We start from the raw sequence: 18,810 nt of genomic DNA, 5'->3' as shown, positions 1-18,810 counted from the left end.
TTCCAGATTCTTTGGATTCTCTTGTAAATTAAATGTGTCCAAACAAACAAGTAAACAATAATAAATGTCAAATACATTCGCATTTTAGTTTCCTGAAGTTCAGCCCACTGTTGTTTTTCCACATCCAAAAGGAACATCAAGTGGACTGGAATGATGATGATCAGTTTTTGCAGTGATTGGTTGTTTTTACACTGTAGTAAAATAAACCTACCATGTCTCAATCAAAATGGTGTTTTCCAATATTGATAAAATCGATTCAATTCATGTTGAAACACGTGATGGTGTAGATCGATTCGATTGACAACTTGCCTCGAATGGATCGATCTGATTGGATCGTAGGAATATAAATGTTTACATGTTTTGTTTACATGTTTTGCAGACCGCATGTTTTTTACACTTTTGCAGCTGTATTTATTTAATATTTATTTCTTTATTTAATAAGAATCTCATTTTTGATAATAATTTTCATAATAATTTTAGTAATATTTTTAATTGTCTAATATAAATGTAATTTGTGATGTCCTTTATTGATGTTATATTATATAGATTATTTCTGAATGTCGTGTTGCTGCCACAGATAAATGAAATTTCCCCATTGCGGGATTAATAAAGTCATCCATCTATCTATCTATCTATCTAAATCGATGAACTGATTAAGTCACTTAACTGTTTAATGTAGTGTCAGAGTGGTTCATCTGGTTCATCTGGCATCGTAAACAGGTAGATATTTTTTGAAAATTTGATTTACACCTTATCACAACCAAAGTCATAGTAATACCAATATTTCATGTTTGTCTTTCTTTGATATTAATTAAAAAATAAATCTGCTACAGCAGGAAGATCTTATTTGAGACAGGATGTATTTTATTTTGAAAGGAACTTGTGTGTGTTGCTGTCAAAAGAAGTTCAAATTTTAATATATAGAAAGAAACTAAACTTTTATTTTAGGTTTTTTGTAAATATTATAAAAGCTACATTTTATAAATGAATGTCGTAATGGCCACACAAACATAAAGCATATTTTTTAAACAGTAAAGGTGGACTTTGTGGCTCTTCCTGGTAAATAAAAAACTGGTCGCAATGGCTCTTTCAGCATAAAAGGCTGCCAGCCCAGGTCTAAACGGCGATCAGTAAACTTTCACACAAGAACAGACATTTGGTCCAGTTTCTCACAGACAGAACTCAGCAGTAAACCATCTGTTTAAATGTAGCTGTTAAATATTTACAATAACTGATTTATAAACTTTATTTTTCAATAAGCAACAATTAACTTCTTGACTTTAAAAGCAGAAGATAAAAGCTTTTTTTGTTTGTTTTTTTAAGAACTTTGCCTCTGAACGGCAACTGTTGTGCAGCAAAAGATGAGGTCTAAAGTTATCTGACGATGTAAACATAAATCCTAAAACGTTATTAACCAAAACAAACAGTTTTTAAAGCCAAAGAGCCGCATCGGAGGGTTTCAAAGTGCTACGTGTGGCTCCGGAGCCTCAGGGTTGCAGACCCCTGGTCTAAACCAACACGGACTTGTTTTTACTGAAAAAGAAAAAGGGCAAAAGCCACAAGAATGTTACAAATAATTTATATTTATGTGCTTTCGATTGATTGAAAAACTCACATATAGATTTATAAAAAAACATTTGAACCATATAAACAAACTCAGAGGTAAGATCACACACTCAGTCAAGTAAATGGGAATTTCCTTTCTAGTTAAGAAAAACAGAAAAGGTTTTCTAAAGCTCTGAAATGATAAAAATCCAGCTAAAAAGACATTATTTTAGTAACTTCTTATTTTCATTCACTGAGTGAAACGCAGTTTGACAACAATCACCCATCAAACCTTTCATAACCAGCAATGATCAAAGTAGTATCTCAAACGGTTTAAAATCATTTACGTCAGCAGAAAAAGGTGTTTTTTGATAAGACACCGCAACATCCCTACAAAGCCTCGCTCCGTCTTTGTTTTCCTCGGTTCTGAAACGGTTCTCAGAAGACATAAAATCTTTTTCATAAAGCTGGCAACATTTCTAAAATATTGTACTTTTCCATAAGCAAGTTCATGACTTTGGATTTCTCTGCGACTCAGCACTCGGTTTTCCGCTTCGTTTGGTGGCTCGTGACCAGGGCACGAACCGTGCCCCAAAGGCATGCTGGGAAATATTGGAGAACTTAAACGTTTTGACTGAGCTCAGAGCAGCGCGTCCAGCTCCAGTTCTGGCAGCGGCTCCTTCCAGTAGGAGAAGCTGCTGAACTCGGGACAGTCCAGAACAGAGGAGGTGCTGCTGCAGGCAGACAGCGTGGGGAAGAAATGCTCCACCAACTCGCTCAGGTGAGTGTACCTGCAATGAAACCAAAACCCAAACCTCAGAAGACTGACATTCCTTCCAGACAAAAGAAAAGGTTTTTGTGGGAAATGTCTTAGAATGTCATCACCGCCTTTACTGGTTTTAAACTACTATTTAAATCATGGACTGTATATGAGAAGTGGACTGAGTGACTCCTCCCCCCTGGCATTCTAAACAGGAAGTGGCTCCAAGAAGCCAAACCCCCATAGACTTCTATAGGGAAATAAGCAGCTGCTACTCAGTTATTCTATTTGTCAGAATAAACATTTCTGCTATAACTTTTTATTTTACATTTTCTTGATAATCTTTTTTTTCCCTGTAGTTTAAGTTATTCAAGTTTTAAACTGGCCAATCAGATGCCTCAATAGAGCGATTAATAATCAATGGAAATGTTTACATCGCCTCTGTCGTGACGTCCGTGTCGCCACAACGTAACGCAACCTTTATGCTGGAGTTCCATTTTCAGTCTGATGACAGAGAACTGGACAACAGGTCTGGGCTTCAAAATAAAAATGTATAAAACTGTCATGTTAGATTTAAGGTAACGTGCCCACGCAGTAACGCATGTTGACACTGCGTATAACACGTTCGTCCATTTTCACCATGGGCGGGGTTTAATTTTGGAAGTGCAAAAACATGACATCATTTGTAACACAAAAGTCTTAAGTAAGGGGAGGCCTTACTTCTCCACCAGAACTACTCCACACATGGGACAAACCCCTCCTCTGGGAGCCAGGGGGGAGGGGGAAACACAGTCGACTATGTAAACTGTCAGTCATGAGACGGACTCCCCATGCAGCGCGCCGCAGACAGACTGCTGTAAACCCTTCCACTTTCGGCTTCTCCCATCAGGGGTCGCCACAGCGAACAAGTCGCATGGTAAATTTGGCAATGTTTTACGCCGGATGCCCTTCCTGACGCAACCTTCTCTAACCGGGCTTGGAACCGGCAGAGGTAGAGAAGGGAACAGGGAGCAGCCTGGAGTCGAACCCGAGTTTCACGGACGGAAGGCGCCGCAAACCAGCACGAGCTAAACTGGCTCCTCTTGACAGACTGCTGTAAACCCGGCGTCAGTAAAAGTACGTGGTGCCTGCTGGCCTCCCCCAACGTCAGTAATGTTTGGTGGGAGTGGTCGCCACTGAAACGATGACACTCGGACTAATCGCTGCTTACTGATGTCGTCTGCCTCCAACACGGCGAGGTGTGCGTCACCAAAAAAAACAATGGCGACTGCATCGACTTCATTTTTAGAAGTAAGCCGTCCTCCACGGATGCCGTCACTCACTCCAGTTCTCTATACAGTCCATGATTTGAACTTACGAGGACTTGTTGCCTTTAGTCATCTCCTGGGTCAGCTCTCCTTTGGGGTTGACGGTAAATATCCGGGTTTCAGGCACTCCTACCTTCTTGTAAGCATAAGCATCCTGCAGAATCAGAATACTTTATTTATCCCATGCATCCTGAAACAACGACCTAACTTTGACCATTAAAGAATCGGAAACGCAGATATCGGCGCACGTGTGAGTGCAGCATCACTCACGTTAGTTCTGTTGCCAAAGGCCGCATAGAACGGCCGTCTGCCGGGGTTGAAAAGGTCTCTGATGTCGTTTAGGCAGGCAACCTTAAACACCTCGGGTTTTTTCTCAATCACCTCCCTGCACAGATTATAAATCCAACATACGGTTGGAGAACCAAGGACTCTTTTCCATGCGTCTCTTATAAGAATTACTTCTTTAAAAATGGCAGACAAGTGATCAGACATGGTAGGAAAAAAAAGCAGGTGGAGAGATGATCTGAGGGGAAATTATTTCCCAAATGAAAAAGAAAAAAACATTTGCAAAAAGATTCTATGGTCATTTTCTTTCCAGAAAATAAATGTATTAAAATACAAAATAAACAGACCTTTTATGGAAGCTACAAATGAAAAGGAAAAACAAATATTCATTTTACTTAAATGCTTTTTCTAATCAATACTTCTGGATGCTCCTTGATGGAAGGGTTTGCAGTTTTTATCTGATCCGTTTCTCTCTCGCAGTGGTTCAGACTAAATGCCAAAATGTATCTTGAATATTTTTCACAAGCGCTGTGCACGGAAACGTCTTTGTGTTTTGGCCTTTGAGGAAACTCTACAAACAGAATCCCCCCCAAAAAAACACCCTCACAACAAAAATACCAAAAACAAAAACACCCTCACAGTAAAGTTGAGAATAAAGTCCAAATTTTATGAGAATAAAATTGTAAAATTATGAGGAAAAAAAGCCATTATTTAAATAATTAAGAGTTAAACATCTACGAGATGAAAGTCATAAACTTAGGAGGCAAAAGTCTGTTTAGTACAAAACAAAAGTGCAGTTACTTCAGAAAGTACTAAACCTTTAGTGAGTCCACACTGTATTATAGGAAGTGTAAAGTATTTGCAGGAAACGGGGGCTCCTCCTCTGAGGAAGATTCTCCACCCAGAGGTGCAGATTTCCAGCGGGTCAATCGTTCCCGCCGTCGGCAGTAAAAGCTGCAGAGGTTCGTAATTTACCTTGTGTGGCACAGATTCCTAAAATAAACTAAAGCCTTACAGCTAGAGCTGGAATTAATTCATCTGTTCTTCATCACAATCATTTTCAACCTAATATTTGCTGTAAAAAGACTCATTTTGGTTGAATATTTTCATTTAAATTCAGTAAAAGATCAAATTACAACAAAAGAGGCTAAATAAATAACTATAGATCTGTAACTAAATCATATGAGGATTATCTTTTGGTATTTGTTTGACTGACAGAATGAATTGATCTAAAGTGACTCAGAGGATTATTTTCCTTTGTTGGTCATAAGTACGAATTATAACGTTAATAATAAATAAAGCACGGGCTCCTACGTTTTATTTTGTTATTGCTGATGTTTCCTTGTTTGATAAACATTAGCGATAATATAAGACTTAGGACATCTGAACTGAGTCTGATGTTATATGTTCACTTTCCCATTCAGTAAAAAAACAAATAAACGCAATTTTGAAAAAAAAAAATGAATTTCGACGTTTGTCAGTAACCCCCCCCCCCTGATCTTTTTCTGTGGGGGAATATTCACCTGTGTAGGGCTGAGAAGAGGCTGCTGGGGGCCAGCAGAACGGGCCCTTTGGGGAGGACGGTTCCTTTGTCGTTGACCCACTGCAGGTAGTCCTTGGTGATGGCCGCCATGCCAATCGCCCTCGCCGAGCAGTACAAGAACTTGTAGCCGTTTCTGCAGGAGAGAGAGAAAGTCCTGCGTCTGTTTGTGCACATGCGGTACGTTAGCGTGACGGCTGAACGCTACGTACTGGTGTATTTTGTGGTAGAGTTTGGCGATCCCTTTATGGGTCCAGTCTTTTCCAAACTGGGGTAGAATATGACCCAAAGCGTCGGACCTGAAAAAACCGACATGCCATTGAAATAAAGAAACGTTTCATTTGGAGAGCTGCGGCGTTGCAGAAGTCTTTGTTTTACTTGGTGATGGTGCCATCAATGTCTGATATAACGACGCGATCGTCCCACTTCCACAGGTAGATGGCGGCCTCGCAGCGACAGGTGCCCTGGTATTGGGTGGTCACGCTGAACACCACTTTATTGGCTCCTTGGCGCAGGTTCAGACGCTCCTGGTGGTCGGACAGGAGAGTTTTCACTCCGACAATCATTCTCTGTAGAATGGTGTGTGAGCGGCTGCTTTCTTACTATCTGCTGGGAGGTCAGGCGAAGGGATTTGCGATACACTTGGCTGACCGACTGCGCGGCGGCGAGGGTGTCTGAGGAGAGGCTGGACGGAAGGGTGGCCTTCCGGCCGAGTCCTGCCGCTTCATCGCTGTCAATGTCGTCCAGCGTGGCTCTGAGGGAACGACCAAAAAAACACACAGAGCTTGTGAAAGTAGAAATCTACAGCTTCTCCCTACTTTTGTGGCTCACTGACATGTTATCTCTCATCCAAATGGAAAAGAATTCTCCATGACTGGACCACCTCAGACGGTTAATGTTCACAATAAACTATTGACACCATTTTTAAATCACTTTCAGAAAGTTACAGTTATTTAGCTTTGTATTGAGACTGGATTTTTGTCTCTTTTTTTTCCCCATTCATTCAAAAAAAAAAAGTAAAGATGGGGAAATCAAGTGTTTGTCTTTTGTTCAATGTGTCCAAAAGGAAACTTTGTGTTTTTTTCTTTCTTTTCTTTATGCCCTATTTGGATGGCCTGTAAATACATATTGAATATAATGTAACTGGCAATTATTTATTCACTTTTCTTTTCTTTTTTTTATTCTGTTCTGTAATGGTCCAAAGAGCACCAGGACGGTTTGTTTTGCTTGTCTGTGATTTTGCCTTATTTGAAAATGAAAATATAACATTTATAAAAAGGTGAAAAAATGCATTTGGAAAAAAACAAAAACAAGACACAGAGCTCCACAGCTGGGACTTGCTGCCTGTAACCAGGTGTCCTGTTCAGGAGACGGGACTAAAGCCTTAGTGACTTTTTGCGGGTGAAAAATAGGCAAACCTGTACGGGGCAGGCTGGTGACCCGCCCCCAAGGTCGTGGACCCCTCGGTCCATAAAGGATAAAGGCATATCCATAACGAAAAGATCACTGGGGACTGGGAAAGATGATTGGAGGGTCTTTGAACACCTCTGACAGCAGATCTAACCTTTTAGTATCATTTGGTTTAGTTTAGTCTGACATCTGTGCATTTTGAGGAAAGATTTCAGTAGAGCTGTGACGGTGTGGGATTTTTGAACACCGCGGTAAAGAACCAGCAGGGGCGTTGTCGCGGTTAACCACACAAACCACCACAAACTCTCCCGGCGGTCACATCGGAAATAAATACAATTACAACGCAGTATTCTTTATTAATAAGTAACAGTAACAACTAACTACTACCTATCTAACTAAAGAACTAACCATATAGGTGTTGTAAAATGACTGTGTGTGTGCGTAGGACTAGGAGGAAGGAGCGCACACAAGTGTGTTGGGGGTGCGTGTTGATTCTTCTGCTCTCTAGCTGCACACGAGTTTCGCCTGTGCTCTCTTGTACAGACATTTTCTCAGAATATTATGTATTGCCCAGTAATACACAGACTGCAGACACTTTGTCACCTTTCTGGTAGCCATGAAGCCTGACACCCATGAAGAACGCGGGGCAGGAGGCTCCGCCTTTATTTATACAGACACGTAACATTGCGCTGCATAAAATAGTTCCCAAACAAAACATGTAGTGATATTCATGGAAATCTAACAGTGCGTGTTCGTGTTTGGTGTTACAGAGTGAAGGAGAACAGTAATAACCCCCCCTCTACACAAAATCCTCCGGCGCACGCAGCTTGTAATGGAAATGAATACAATGGAGATTAATAATTAAAACGCAGTAAATTTGTCGTATTTCCTCGCGAGACAGAAACTTCTGTTGTAGAATGAGGATGTGTGTGTTTCTGAAACCGCACAAGTGTGTGTAAGTGCGGTAATGCGGTGATGAGGTCATCACCGCGGTGATGCGGTTATCGTCACACCCCTACATCTCAATGCCTCTTGATTTAGTGTAATGTCAGCAGTTAAATCGCTAATATCACCTCAGTTTAAAACTTAAAGTCGATCATCTTTTGATCTTTTGTTAATGCGTTCCCAGTGATCTTTTCGTCGTGATGATGCCTTTTTTAGCCAAAATCTAAATCACTTCTGCAGAGTGGCAGTAGTTCGTCAGATTTGCACCTCTGAGTTATGGGCGGGATTGTTGGCGCGGGAGTAAGTCCGCCCCTGCTTCCCGACATCCCCTTGTATGCACGCTGTCCCGCTAGCTTATAACCCCTCACACCCCCAACCTTACATCACAAATATCAAAGTTATCCATCCATACAGTTTAGATCCAGATTCCAGCTCAGACGAGGAAAACAAATACGTTCACGGGTCTGAACGGAGCACAGCAGAGAGCTTGTGGTGATTTACAGATTGCAGTTTAACAACAAACTTGTCAAACTGCTTCTTTTTATCTGCTCTCCATTTGAATAAAGAAATACTCAGAAAAACAATTTTAATATTTATGTCCTCCATTATGAGAAAAAGGCTACAAGATAATGTTGGAAACACAAAGAGCACTTTTCTCATTGGAGTGCATCTTTAACCAAAAGAGCTATGATTTATTTAGAACCACAATGGAAGGATAAAACAGCCACATGTGGCTCCGGAGCCTCAGCCTGCAGACCCCTGGGTTACACAGATAGATTGGCTTAAAAAATGACAGCCATTGGCCAAAGTTGCGGGTGATTGAACGAAGTTGCACTGCTGAGAACAATGGCGGGAATTGGTTGCATTTGTGTCAATTGGTGCGATCGTTCTGACACAACGGCAGAATCCCTCCCCCATCAACGTCACTCACCTAACCGGGGAGGCGGCTCCCGCCAACGGCTCCTCCTGCTCCTCCTTGGACTGTTCCTGCTAAAGAAGCGGCATCGAGAACAGGCTTCACTTTTGGTATTATCTGTCATTAAAGCAAAGTGTGCAAAGCCGCACCCTCGCGGGAGCGGAGCGTGTCCGAGCGTGTTTTCCCACCGCACCGCACCGCCCGGCAGTCTTTGAGCAGATACCTGACTGTCGGCCATGTCTCTGCGCCTCCACGACAGCCACCAACGTCCGGACTTCTTTGGCATCTTATCCTTCACCAGCCGCTCAATGGCACTCTGTAGAAACATGCACATTTTTAAATGTTTATCTGTTTTTTTTCTCCTGAAAAAATAAAAAAAACAGCCCAGCAACTACTTTAGTGGAAAAAAAAAAAATCAGCCCTTTGGGTGAAAACCTAAACAAAATGGACAGTTTCTGTAAATTTAAACAAATATTTTTAGCTTCTTGATGTTTTTCTGCATATATGCAGGTTTTTTTCTTAACATATTTTAAAAATAATGTTATTTTAGGACTTTGATGGTCCACTTTGCTCTTGAAAAAGGTACCTTTGGCAGGTTCTTCTGGAAGGCGGTCATGGAGAGGATCATTGGTGCCGCCACGGCCCAGTTGTAATAACTGTGGAAAGGCGGAGTCAGACCCTGAGCAGAGCAGATGCTGTGATCCATGAACACCTCACTGAAGGACATTTTATTCTTACTTGGAGTTTACACAGATAACTAGACTGGGATCTTCTATAATGCCTGGATTACTGGCGAAGTCCTGGTACGTCACCAGGTGTTCCTTGAACTTCTCTAGAGGAACGACAAATAGAAAGCGTTACTCCGCCTCTTCCGTCACGACTGACGCGGCCCGGCGATCGTCAGGGCAGTCACCTGTGGTAATCTGGCTGGTGTCGCCCACTCGTCCGCAGAGAGACATGCTGACGTCCGTGCTGTAGCAGGCGGAATCGGACAGGTACTCGGTTCCGCTGTCCATCGCTCCACTGCCCACCGACTGCGGCGTGTGGCTGCCGGAGCAGGAGCTGGGCTCCGCCCCCTGTAGACACGCCGCCTCTGTGTCGCTGCGGGAACAACAGAGACGTTAAAAACCAAAGGTAAGATGAGAGCGGAATCGTAATCCAGGGACATCTCACCTTTTGGGGAAATACCGTGCAGCCACCTCAGGGTCAAGTGAGGTCAGATCGTCCAGGTAAATGTCTGTTGGTCCCAGATGATGATTCCTCTTAGCTGCAACCAAAAAACCCACAGATGTGGCCCACTGCCACATTTCCTAATTTTGAACGAGCAAAGCCAGAGAGGAAAAAATTCCCACCTTTCCTCCTGTCCTGCTGCTCCTCTCTGTAGCACGCTTCAGAGGGGAGGGTGTTCCTCTCAGGCGTAAAGCTGACCCCGCCGTCTTTCGAGTCCGTTTTGGGGGCACGTCTGTCAGTAAGCGATTCGTCCAACGCTCTGGGTAAACTGGCTTCCCTTCCTCCTTCAGCACAGGGATCGATTCCTCCTCCCTGCTCCACAGCACCTCCATGGCTCTGCTCGGACAGGAGAACCTCCTCCTGAGGGTCTGACCTTTCCTGGACCACGCAGCCACCGCTCTCTTGAGTGAGATGGTCTTTTGCATCGGTTGCGTTGGTCTCATGGTGCACATCCCTTCCACACTCAGCAGTCTCAGTGCTTCCTGTGCTGCAGTAACCAGTAATATTGCTGGCTGGCTCCCTGTCTTCCTGTTGTTGCTCCGCGTTTTGTGTGACTTGAAGTATATTATCTGTATCGGCTGACGTGCTGCAGGACACGAAGAGCTCATTTGAGATAGAGTGGCCAACGTGAGGGTTCCTCTGAGGGGGCGAGGCTGCAGCTGGCACGGAGCGGCCTTCTGCAGCGGCGGTGCTCATCCTGGGCTGCGGTTTAACCACGGTCACACTGGCGGCCGTCCCGCGGCAGATCGCAGGCTCACAGTCCAGGTCGAAGGAGTCTTGTCTCTCGATGGTGCGGAAATGAGAGCAGGAGAGCTCTGCTGAGGTCTTTTCAGGCTGACAAAGCTGGGAAAAGGAGCAGATGTGTGGATCAGAATTTCTGTTTCCCGGTCAGATGATCATCAAACTGATGAAAATTTGGTGTTTTAAAAGGAAAAACATTAAACAAAAGCTAAAAGTAAAAAAACATTGAAATTCATTTGAAAGAAATATATACTTTTTGGTTTCATAGAAATCCATTTCTGGATCAAAAATCTAAAAAAAAAAAAAAAAAGCCCCCCAAAAAAAATCAATCCTCAAATCCTGTGAGGAAACAAACGATCAAAAAACAGTTTTTTAAGGCCCACTCCAAATAAAATAGTGTTTTTGGTGTTTTTAGTGTGTCCTTATGGCATTTTTCTGATGATGGAAAATCTATATATTAGGAAAATTGAGCTCAAATTTGCAGTTCAGAGTTTTTCTTTTTATTCAAATTGTTGTGAATCAGGAGCAGCTGAAAAATGGCTTTTGAGAAAGATCCTATTTGTGAAGTTGGGGGCAGGTTCCTCCGCACCAACAACTCATAAACGAATTTCTAATGCACTACTTTTTCCATTTTGCCTAAAAACGGCTCAATCATCATTAAAGACCAGACCGGAATGGGACCTTAAAGTTCACATGAAGTGCAGAGAAGTAAAGTGGGACTTTGAATCTGCTCCCAAAAGCTCTGGGACAGAGCGCAAGGCATCCATGAGTGTGGGGCTTTGTTTGTGTTTTTACCGTGGGGAAGCTTCCCCAGTTCCACTGCATCTGAAGCCCGGATGAATCCTGGCTTTCTAGACGATCAGAGTCGCTCCTCGGAGATGCTGGTTGACTGCAGAAAACGCTGCGAAGGGAGGAGAACCGCCCGTTAAAGAAACATCTGTTTGTGTATCTTCTTAAAGATTTAACACAACTGTTGTTTTTTTTTACCTGCCTGAAGGTGACAGCTCTGGATGTTGGCCCGCCTCTCTGGTCTGAGCAGCTCCCAGCTCCTCACCGGGCTCCTCAGACAGCGAGTAGTAAATGGATTTACTGAAACATCCACATAAGTATCTTTTCATGAGCGAATCAGACAAAACAAACAAAGATAAAAACAAACACACACAATCACTCTAAAGGTTCGATCAAGTGCTAAAGGTTGACGACCTAAAGGTCCGAGCTACAAAATCATTCAGAGACAAATCTAATCTGAGCACCGGGAGTCGGTCTGTGAGCCTTCAGATGATGCTTTCAGTTCTGTCATGTAGAGTCCTCGCATGTCTCATAGATCAGCATTTATTAACCTTTTTTGAGCCAAGGCACACTTTATCCTTGACAAAACTCTGGCGGCACACAAGCAAAAATTAAAAAAGGAGAAACTCTATAGTCTGTATTGATGTACAGTCCCTCTGCAATATTACGGGCATTTTTGTGATAATTGTGGCAGAAAACACTAGAAGTTGCAGCTGTTCTTTCTAAAAGATGTAATAAAAGTTAAGTTAGTTTTCAGTAATAATTTTCAGCTAAATTATTTGACATTTTTCCCTGGTAGTTGTTTTTCCCTTCAGTTTATCAAAATTATGTTACCTCACAAAAAACAAATATATTCTTTCTAAATAGTGATTTTTTTTTATTTCAATGATGGTGCAAAGGCAACTGTAATTTCTGAACAATTATATGATCACAATATGTTTGTTCAAATTTAACACAAAAAAACTCACATTATATTTATGTTTTCTGTAGCTACACAAAAAGTGATCATGTTGAAGTTTTATTAGTTTTTCTTTTGCCTTAATCAAAGATTAAGTTTTATTTGTTAAGTTTATTTAGTTTAATTGTGTCTGTTGTCCACTTCACCTTAATCCTGTTTCTTAAATGTTGTTATTACTTCTTCTTAAATTTAACATCTAAAATAATCCAGACGTTATTAGAAAAGTGTTTCAGTTAGAAAGATGACTTGGACCAAACTCTGGGATGTTTGGTTGTTGATAAACTCAAACCTTAAAGGAGAACTAAAATGTTGACCTCTGAGTTCATCCAGAAGATATAAAAACTGGTTGATGTGTTTGTTGTGGTTTCAAGACGTTTAACAGGGAAGACTCATTGTAGTGCAGAGATGCTGTCACTTTAACCCAATGCATCATGGGAGATGTAGTGTGAAAACTGTCGCTGATGGCAGACAGACTCTCTACTCTGAGCTTCATTGTTTTGTTCACTTGTTCCACGGTCTGACACCAGATCCCGCAGAAAGCTACACCGCTAAACACAAGCTTTAGCTGGTATTTTTGTTGGAACTGAGAGACCTTATGAGCTAAATTGGAACAAGGACGTGAAGACTGTAACCACTTCTGATTGGTCAGACTGATGACGTGTGATTAAGCCTCCAAGAATGATTGGCAGAGACAGTTGAAGGGGCGGGACTTTTCCGGACACAGAGCTGCGGCTAAATCGCGGTACCGTCATTCTTATCAAAATGTCTTTAATAGAATCAGATAAAAACAAAGAAAAAAGTATTTTATGATCTTTCATATTCCTAACTACTCAGTGTTTTATCAGGGCCTGTTTGGATGAACACAGAGCTGACATCCTGGAGGTGGGAAATATTTTTAGATCAGTGAAAATGGGTAAGTTCCCACGGCACACCTGACCACTGGTTGGAAAACACTAATAGATCAGAAGAAAGAGGCCTTTTCCTGGAGTCACCTGAGCGGCAGCGGCGTGGACATCTCCTCGGACGCAGGACTGTCCCGTGGATCCGCTTCTCTCTCCTCGGACGAGGTGCTGACCTCCTCTCTCAGGTGGTTCTCCGAGCGCACGCGCTTGCGCCGCCGTTTCTTTTTGCGAGCACCAGACCCGATGGCGGGCGTCCCTTCGGCGGCCTCCTCCGCCTCTTCGGGGAGCTCGAGCGGAATCGGGGAGGTGCATAAATAGGCTGGGACCTGCGGCGAAAGAAGAAACAAAATAATTTGATAAAATAAAAGTAAAACAAGAGCCCCCGTCCTTACTCCTCCCACCTCCATATTTGGGTTTTCCTCGACAAAAAAAGCTTCTCCATTATCTCCAAGCTTCATGTGCAGATCCACCGCTTCTCCATTTATCTCAATGTCCACCTGAAATGACAACATTAGTTCCAAAGATGACCAAGGAGGGCAGCTTTGAGACATCAGGAGCAGGAAAACTGACGATTTTCTCCTTGGAGCGCAGCACGCCCAGCTTCCCAAAGCGGACGTGGAAGGGGGAGCACTGGAAGGAGCCGTCGGGCTGCCGCACCACGATCACGTCGATGCCCCCGGTGAGGGTGGCCGGGTTGAGGCCGCGGTACAGCTCCTTCACCGTCACGAACACGGTCTCTGCCAGCTGGCCCACGATATTCATGGTTTGGGACTGGAAACAGAAAGGAGGACTGGTGAGGAACTCCCCATCTCTACATTTTCCTTTTTTCTTTCAAACAAAGCAGGTCTCATTCAGTTGGATTACGCAGCTGGATTTGCTTTTATTTGGTAGTAAAACCCTCCCGACCTTTGGTCGGAGATCTTCATCATGACTAAAGGGGAATAAAGGTCAGGAGTTAAGTCAGAATCCACACCAGCGTGAGACAAAAGAAACGACATGTCGTCATTTTCTGCTCCCATTGCTGTGATTGTAGGAAAAAGTTCAGGAGGTGGAGCAGACGCTGACTCAACCTGCTGCAAGAGCCATCAAAAGAAAAAACAAATGAGGCTGCAAAGAACAAATACGTCTTCTGCTACCAGAAGGAGAAATCATACAGAATCTGAAATTCTAAAATTGTCCTTAAATTGCTGCATTTTTCCCACCAGATCAAGTTTTATGAAAAAGAAAATTCAAAGCAGTTCCCCGACAGGCTCCATGTCTTACCCAGAGAGAAGGGTGGGATGGGACACGCCCCCTCCCGACCAGGTTTTGCTGCCCCGACCTCCCCTCAGCCATCACCTCAAACGTGAAGATGTGCCCAAAGATAGGAGCTCAAGCCCCAAACGGGCCTGCGTCTGCAGACTGCTGCGCCCCATATCTGCCTGTGGAGATCAGGCTCGGTTTTGTGCACTCGGCCCCTCTGACTCAAATCTACACAGCTCCCCTCTATCTGCCTGGTTAGAATCAACCTTCCTCTTCATCGTCTTCATCACGAATGGCAGCTCTGAGCCGGCGGATAATCCGGCAGAGTCCTGGTATATTCACACGCCCCGCCGCTGAACTGGATTCATGCGTCCTCTCTTCCACTGCACACGACAGCCACACCAGCAGTTTCTGAGGGGCTGTTCAAACGCGCCTGGCGTGAACTCGGATGTATGTGGCGCCCGGTTTCTGGTCACGGCCACATTTCTCCTCTGACCAGGAGAAGACAGAAGCAGAAAGCTTCTAACGGGGTTACAGCCAGCATCAGATCAATCAGCATCAGCTCAAAGAGTTTGGACGTTTGCACTCATCACACAACGGTAAGTGTCAGCAAAAACAAAAAAGTCATTAATGTCAACGGGTTAAACACACTAAACACACTAAATTATACGTAAAAAAACAAGCTATCCATTTATTTTTCTCCTCCTGCAGCTCCTCCTATAAAGGCCACAAAAGAGCAGCGACTTCTGGGTGTTTCCTTTCACATGTGCCCGTTTCTGTCTAGCAAACCACTTTGTCAGGATTGTTCAGGTTTCCACACAACAAATGGAAGCCTGGAGCGTACCATTCAGGACATTTTTCAGCTAAAGATAGAAAAAAACGAGGAAAAAAATACTGTTTGAAAGCTGCTTGCTGTAAAATATAGGATAATAGGGTGCTTGCTATGCACAGTTCGCCAGTTTCCATCTTTTCTTTTGAAAGGAGCAACCTTAGAAGCTCCTTTTAAAACCCATTTTTTTACTTTACAATGTGCTCTATTTATTTACCTTTAATCTGTTTTTGTGATAATGTTTACTATCCACCATTTAAGTACAACCCTCAGCTTCTTTTTTTACTGATATATGTTGATTATACTAGACATGTTCAAAAAACTCAATTCCGAGAATTAAATATTGTTGTTTTTATACACACCAACATTGAGATCAAACAGTTTTTATGTTTTATAACATTTAGAAACAAAATAAAAGTGTATAAATCCAAAACAAGGTCCAAACGAGGGGAAAAAATTGTTTAAAAATCCAGGCGAACTTCCAGGGATTAATTCCACGGGGTTGTCACAAATGTTTGTCATCACTCTTGTTGTGTTTGTCTGAAACCAAAGCTGAAAACCTTTCGAAACCTTCGGGCTAAATGTTGTCATCCCCACAGACGATGTGATTGGCCAACGAGCCGGTGAGACACTGAGGAGGATCTCAATCCAGACTCTCTCCTTTCTTTGTTAAAGGTTTATAAAAGTGATGTTTTACCCCCGGCTTCCACTTTAGTGTGTTGACAATAATCCAAATTCATCTTTTGATGTATTTTGAAAGCGTTCCCAGTGGTCCTTTAATTAGGATGATGCCGTTTTCATCGTTTTTTTTAGGACACCGTTTCTGAATCGGCAGTAATATTTCGCCTCTGAGCCGTGGGGGTGGGACTGTTGACAAGCCGCTCGCCTCCCCATCACCCATCTGTTCACACGCTCGCCCGCTAGCTTACAGCCCCTCACACCTGCAGCCCAACATTACCGGCGAAACAAAAATGGTGAACAATGTGGGAGCTAACCCGCCGTACAGTTTGGAGCCACGCGCGTCGTCTAGAAGTGGATGCATCAGAATGGGGGCGGAGCCATAGCACCTTCTATGTCACATCTACAACCTTTTTCAAACTGCAATTGCAATTTTAAACTTTTTTTTTTTTATCTGTGTCCTTCATCATCAGATAAATGCAACATTTTCATTGGAGTGGAACTTTAGGTGAAAACATAAGGAAGAGGAGCTTCAATGAACCACATAAAGGGGGGGTCCCATTTCCCTCACGAAAATTACAACAGCCGTTGTTTTTTTGTGTGTGTCGTCAACGTGTATTTATTAAACGAGAAAAACTTTCACAAAATGCTTCCTTCTTTCACCAGTCTGCGTACGTGAACAGAAACTTAACTTAAAAAAAACATTATATAAAGCTGTAATACCAAACTATGATGACATTGTAGGCATTTTTCAGTGTTATAAGCAGTTATTTGTGTTTGTTTAGACAGAGAAATGTGAGACAGAGGGAAGTAAAACACAACAAAAAACACAATATTGACCTTCCTGCTCTGTTTCTATCATTGAGTGTGTTGACATTAAACAACATGGAACTTTTATTTACATGACAAAAACACAATTATTATTAAATATATTGACATAACAACATAAATAAAAGTTATTTTTCATTTGAACCGACAGATATTATTAACATAAATTTACTTTTAGGTGGAGAATTGAGAATTGTTTGTAAAAAGATAAGAACTGTTCTGGAAAGTTATCAGACTGATCATCATTATTGGTCCATCACAGTTAAATAAATAGTATACCTGAATATATACGGGAACTATTATTCTGACAACAAACACAAATAATAAATACATCATTTTCTAAAAGTAAACACTATTTGTATTTTTTTTTATTCAAAGCAGCTTCCGCGATGGTTTCTTATTCTGGTCGACTAAATAAATCAACTGTAAAATATTTTACAAGTTTTTCCTTTTCCCCCCCCAAAAGCTTAATAAATAAAAACAGCAGTTTTCTAGTGGAAACGCTACTAGTGTTTGATAAAAACGCGACGTCACGGACTGAGAATTTTAATTTCACGTACTACAAAAACTTAGTGGAATCAAAGTGAGTTTAACTATTTTAACATCTCCCCAGACTGTCACCTGTCTCACTTTTTAATCTCCTCAAATTGTCATCTAACCGCCACTTAAGAGGGAAAAACAAGTATTTGGTGAGTTTGACTGTCGACACCGTCCAAACATAAAACTTACCTTTCGGGCAGGATTTGCTTCTCAGACTCGCATCGCGTCCATCTTCCTTCTGCACTGCGCCTGCGCGGATAACAGCCAATCATAAGGCTGGAGGGAAAAAAAGCCCCGCCCTAAAAGCTCAAGATTTGTTTCTATTATTTTACAAACATCAGAAGTATGTTAGAATGAGTAAAAAAAAAAAAACTCGTGTGTTTCTCGAATGAGTTAAATTAAATTAAATCTGTGAATGAGTGTTTTTAGTCATTTTATTGCATTTATGTAGCTTTTAATATTTGTTGCAACTTTGTGCTAATTCCATTATTGGCTGAATGTTCATAAAAACATCTGTGAGATTTCTTGAGAGATAAATGTAAATAACCATAAGATTGCTTTGCACAGGCAAAATAATTTTTTCTTTATATTTTATAAATCATAATAGGTCATATCATTTATAATTTTTTTTAACCATGTAGCTTTGACGTGTCTGCAGTGCTGCAAATGTTCCCAGTGGAAGGTAAATAAAGAATCAGCCAAACCCTTATAGTAAAAAGTAGTACATTTGAAGTTTATTTTATCAAGCACACTTGAGTATAAGTATGGCACGTATACCATAGGCGATGTCCATGTAGGGCCTTTGGGACGTATAGTAATACTTCTTCTCTCTAAGTCTACAATATACAGAAAGTATTTTAAAAGTAAACTTTCAAGTGAACTGCCTCACTTTTAGTATAGACTTTAAACAGTAGGTACTGTGAGACTACTACACAGACTACTGTGGTTTTTACACATTAAATTTTATACTTAAAATATGCAACTTTTACAACAAATAAAAAAGCATGTGCACGTGTTTTGCTTACTGAAATTTAAAGTGCTGTTTTTATGTCTGTGAAAAATTTTTTTGGAAATAATATTTATCCCCACTAGAGGACGTCAGTGCACTCTAACTGAGTTTCGGAGAATTTCCCTCAAACATAATTTATTATGAAACAAAAATAAAATGATAAACAAATAAACAGCAGGTCGAATTTAACTGTGGACCTCCTAAAAGACAATACAGCCTAACCTCTTGGCATTGAAAGCCTGAAACATTTGAAATATCAATAAATGCATCAAAAAACAATTGTTGTCGTTATAAAAACGCAAAAAAATACTTTTTATAAAGTAAACTACAACAATAATTAGTCAAAATAATAATTA

At 41.7% G+C, this 18,810-nt stretch overlaps 1 protein-coding gene across 1 annotated transcript; it reads right to left on the bottom strand.

Annotated features, from left to right (window-relative positions):
• Positions 1-1,563: 1,563 nt before the first annotated feature.
• On the bottom strand, positions 1,564-17,769 carry zgc:123305. The gene is made up of 20 exons (XM_011475592.4): positions 17,635-17,769; positions 13,899-14,099; positions 13,730-13,825; positions 13,419-13,654; positions 11,667-11,768; positions 11,475-11,580; positions 10,061-10,781; positions 9,882-9,975; positions 9,622-9,809; positions 9,447-9,540; positions 9,295-9,364; positions 8,932-9,024; positions 8,724-8,782; positions 6,041-6,191; positions 5,816-5,964; positions 5,650-5,736; positions 5,421-5,573; positions 3,883-3,997; positions 3,663-3,766; positions 1,564-2,336 (listed from the first exon to the last, which is right to left on the bottom strand). The coding sequence occupies exons 2-20, from the start codon at positions 14,088-14,090 to the stop codon at positions 2,186-2,188; spliced, it is 2,961 nt and encodes a 986-aa protein (XP_011473894.1). The 5' UTR covers positions 14,091-14,099; positions 17,635-17,769; the 3' UTR covers positions 1,564-2,185.
• Between the last annotated feature and the right edge of the window lie 1,041 nt (positions 17,770-18,810).

This window comes from Oryzias latipes, chromosome 5, assembly GCF_053564925.1.
Source record: "Oryzias latipes strain Hd-rR chromosome 5, Olatipes_Hd-rR_3.1".
Taxonomy (NCBI): domain Eukaryota; kingdom Metazoa; phylum Chordata; class Actinopteri; order Beloniformes; family Adrianichthyidae; genus Oryzias; species Oryzias latipes.
This window is presented reverse-complemented; position numbering and strand designations above follow the sequence as displayed.

What these genes read in the sequence shown, in the direction of transcription:
- zgc:123305 (XM_011475592.4), bottom strand. Translation starts at nt 14,090, where the DNA reads ATGAATATCGTGGGCCAGCTGGCAGAGACCGTGTTCGTGACGGTGAAG. An exon ending in ACTGGGGAAGCTTCCCCACG is followed by an intron (nt 10,782 to 11,474) that starts GTAAAAACACAA and finishes TCCTTTTCCCAG; the next exon opens with CTTTGTCAGCCTGAAAAGAC. An exon ending in CTCTTCTCAGCCCTACACAG is followed by an intron (nt 3,998 to 5,420) that starts GTGAATATTCCC and finishes TAATCTGTGCAG; the next exon opens with GGAGGTGATTGAGAAAAAAC.